Consider the following 4412-nt stretch of genomic DNA (forward strand, 5'->3'; position numbering starts at 1 on the left):
GCTCATGTTATTTTTTATTTTCTGTAATTTGAAAAAAAAAAAAGTATATATATGATAATAAAAAAAAAAGTTCAGAGTATTTAATTGTTGTTTTGTCTTGTTAAAGAGAATGTATGTTGTGCAGAAGTGTAACCAACTCATTTTCAAGCCAGGACTAGCAAAAGACAAAACAAAAAGAATCATATGATATGATGGTAGTAGGAAAAAAATAAATCAGTGAACAAATGGTGGCAGATGCATGCCTTAGCAATCTGACATGGTAGCTTTAATGAAAGAAAAACAAAAATAATAAAAACACCAAAAGCCACATTCACACAGTTATGTTCAACATATATAATGAAGACAGAAAAAAACCAACCCACCAGAATGGATGTATTGTAATGAAAATGGCAGTTAGCACTGGTGATAAGAATCAAAGTGTTGGCTAATAATTCCTATTACAACAGCCAGCCTTATAATCTGAATTAAAACTATTAAATCCCATTCATCCCTTGGATCTATGCCAAACAACACACAATAAATGATATGCATAGAGGTGTGCTGATGCCCTGTGTGAGATGCAGAATGAAATAGTGTTTTTTAAAAAAAGGAGCCACCCAGTAATAAGTATGTGGCCTTTTTATGTCTAGTTTAAAGGATAGAATTAGCATGAAATGTGTTAAGAGAATAGTGTGTGCAGTTGTTGGGATAGGCATATTACTATGCAGGCCTATGTATGTATGTATATCTATCTCTACTTATTAAAGAAAAGAATGACTAAACAAAAAACAACTGTAACATGGCAGCTACACAGAGTGGGTGGGTAGGTGGATAAGGGAGGGAAAACTCGTTCAATGTAAACCAAACCGAGCTAATTGGGAATGGGTGGAGGCCCTGAAAAGGGCCGAGTAGTAGAGCCACACAACAAGCAAGCCAGGTGGTTGTTTGCTGTTGTGTTTATTTGCTGGTGGTGTACTTGGTGACAGCCTTGGTGCCTTCACTGACGGCGTGTTTGGCCAGCTCACCGGGCAGGAGGAGACGGACAGCGGTCTGGATCTCCCTGGAGGTGATGGTGCTGCGCTTGTTGTAGTGGGCAAGACGGCTGGCTTCAGCTGAAATGCGCTCAAAGATGTCGTTGACGAAGGAGTTCATGATGGACATGGCCTTGGAGGAAATGCCAGTGTCAGGGTGCACCTGCTTCAAGACTTTGTAAATGTAGATGCTGTAGCTTTCCTTTCTCCTCCTCTTCTTTTTCTTGTCACCGGTGCGTACGGCTTTAGCCTTACCGGCCTTCTTGGCTCCCTTGGAAGAAACTTTAGGTGGCATGTTGTTTTCTTTTCAACGGCTTGAACAGAAATGAGGCGAACCGTTGTTGTTGTTGTTTTGGGGTTTAAAGTCCGCTTTCAAACTTACGTTTATATCGCAGACTATTTTTGGTGGTTAGTTCGTGGTTTTTGTGTATATACAGTTTGGTTTCATTTGTTTTCCTTTCATTTTTGGGTGTAGTTTTTTTATTGTGCGGGATCTGTATTTTGTTATTGGGTGAATATTATTTTATCTTTACAGCTTATTAGACTGATTCTTCGGTTTTGTGCACATATTTTTTTACCAGGCTAAGCAGAGTGGATGGGGCGTCCATAGCCAGTAATGTTTCTGTTGTTAGTAATGTGTTTTGGTTTATCTGGAAGTAGTTGATGAGTTCTTTTCTTTGGTTGTTGTATGCCTTACAGTGTATTAGGTAGTGGTCTATTGTGTTTATTTCATTGCAGGTGTGGCACCATTTCTTTGTGTGAATGAAGGAGGCTGAACCTAGACGCAGCCTTGTAATTTTTTTATTAATGGGTGGCCGTTGGTCTTCTGTAACTTGCAGTCTCCCGTCGGGTGGACGTAGTATGTTGTGGGCGTGCCTACCCTTGTCGCTTGCGTTCCATTTTTGAATCCATTCTTCTTTTATTTGTTTCTTTATAGTAGCCTTCATTTCGGAATAGCCTATTCCCGTTTTCACAATAGCTCTGGATTCCACTCCCTTTTTAGCAGCTTTGTCGGCATTCTCGTTACCTTGTATGCCGATATGGGAGGGAATCCAGATCATTTGCACCGAGCGACCCCTTTGTTTCCACTGGGAACATTTGTGAAGGATTTCTTCTACAATGTCTTCCCTGCAGCATTCTCCCCCTTTAATGGCCTGTAATGCTGACAGGGAGTCTGATAATATGCTGATGCTGGTATGTGGGGTTGTTGGGGTGTACTCGAGGGCCATAAGGATGGCCGTTAGTTCGGCAGTGAAAATGGAGGCGCCGTCTGTCAACCTAAAGCTTTTGGAGTGGTTGAGGTGGGGGATGTGGAACCCTGCTCCAACTTTCTCGTTTATTTTTGATCCGTCTGTGTAGATGGTTAGGCTATTGGCTGTCATCCTTTCTATTTCATTTGAAGCCTCAATACGGGCCATTACTGGGTCCTCTTTTTTATTTATCTGATTGTGCAGGTCTGTATGTAATGCTGGGGATGTCAGTTCCCAGGGGGGGACTATAGGTTTGTGGATGACTAAGTTTTGATCCGCGATTGAGGTTTGGTTGCAGGTCTCCTCTCCCTCTCTCTCCTCTTCTTGATTTCGATTCGGGCTTCGCGGTCGGAAAACAACGTGCGCATGGTTCGTAGAAAAAAAAAAAAGGAAATCATCGAAATACATATACACATAAGTATCTCCTGTTGATACCCGAAGTGAGGCGAACCCACCGCCGGCCGCCCTTTTATATGAAACGGCGAGGAAATTTGGAGAGTACGAGTACGAGTACGAACGCCAAGCCGCTGCGCAGCCAATCAGAACGCTCGCTTGGTGACGAACGGATTTCCTCGCCGTTTCGTATAAAAGGGCCGATCTCGCCGTTAAGTCTTCATTCATAGCCTACAGCCGCAATCGCTGTGTCGCTATACTCTTCTCGCCTGCAGCCGTATCGCTGTTAGTCGCTGTATTTCTTCTCGCTATGGATTCTCCAGAAGTGGAAAAAATCATTCAATCTGCATGGCAGATGGCCGACAAAACAAAAGAAAGACAATCCGATGTACAACCAAACCAGAGCGAAAACGTGAGTAATCCACAATTGATTAGAAACAACCTCATAAAGAAAATATCAATTCCTGGGGTCGCCCCTGGCCGGCACCCCAAAAATACCCTCAAGGCAATTTTAAGAGGGAAGACTGAACGCAAAATTGATGAAATAATACTGGAAGATTTGATTTCATATGAGTTAAACATCAGCAGAAGCATGTTTGTAAACGTTTATAACTTAGGGAAGCCTACGGAGTGGTATATAACCCTCAAGTCCGAGGAGCTCTACAATTCTTTGCATATGTACGAGCTCCTCGAACATTCTGACTACTGCAAAAGTCTAATCTTACTCCACGCCGAAAAGAACGGGCAAAGGGGCCATATTAAATGGGTGCCCCCCACAATCACTGAAAGCACAATAAATCAGATAGTGAAAACATTGGCCGAAGCGGAAACAAATGTCACAACACTCCGAATGGGGAAAGGTGACAAGTGGGCCATAGATTTCCTCCCCAACGCTCCACTAGAAGATCTCCCCCACTACCTGGATGTGGAAATTGGTGGGGAAACCCACCAATTACTTCTTCAATTGAATGGAAGGAAGACAGTCTGCAGACTGTGCAACACTACTCTACACGGACCCTTGGCCTGCAAAAGCCCTTTTGTACGAAATCGTGACAGCATACAAGTGGACGAAGATGGCAATCATCACCTTGTCATTGAATCTACAAGAACTTCAGACGACGACGACGACTCAGACAGCAACCCAGACAGCGAGCCAGACCCCAGTGATCCAAGAGAAAACATCGAAACAGACCAAACATGGACAACAATTATTTCAAAAAAAGAACTGACAGAAAGGAAGAAAAAATACAAACAAAAAGAAACCTCAGAGCACACCAAAGAAACCCAACCAATCAGGAGTCCCTCAGTACCACCCCAAGATGACCCTCTCTACAAAGGCAGAGTTAAATTATCAAGTAAAAGAAAGAAAAACACACCTCCTCAGCGCATCCCCAAGCAAACTAGGTCGAGCCAGACTTAAGAGAAACAAATAATACAACAAATAACGTAAGTACCCAAATCACACTAATAACCCTTAACATACAAAGTACACATCACAAAGACAAACACATCAGACACCTAATTCACAAACATAAACCCGATTTTCTCTTATTACAAGAGACAAACTTTAAAAACGCATACATAGCTAACAAATTCACACACAGCTTAGGCCTAACACAAGCACACCACAGCTACAGTTCACGCTCCATTGGCAGTGGAGCGTCTATACTCAACACATCCAATAGGCATAACATAATAGACACTTACTCTGACGCGGACGGCAAACTAGCGATAGCAACCTTTGACGGACAGGAAAAAA

The 4412-nt window shown here is 42.6% G+C and overlaps 1 protein-coding gene across 1 annotated transcript; it reads right to left on the minus strand.

The window, feature by feature from the left end:
* Positions 1–1549: 1549 nt before the first annotated feature.
* Positions 1550–2428, minus strand: LOC131947467 (uncharacterized). Its single transcript, XM_059308684.1, has one exon. The coding sequence runs from the start codon at positions 2426–2428 to the stop codon at positions 1550–1552; it is 879 nt and encodes a 292-aa protein (XP_059164667.1).
* Between the last annotated feature and the right edge of the window lie 1984 nt (positions 2429–4412).

Source organism: Physella acuta, unplaced genomic scaffold (genome assembly GCF_028476545.2).
Source record: "Physella acuta isolate Inbredline_101_S28 unplaced genomic scaffold, ASM2847654v3 ptg000594l, whole genome shotgun sequence".
Lineage (NCBI taxonomy): Eukaryota > Metazoa > Mollusca > Gastropoda > Physidae > Physella > Physella acuta.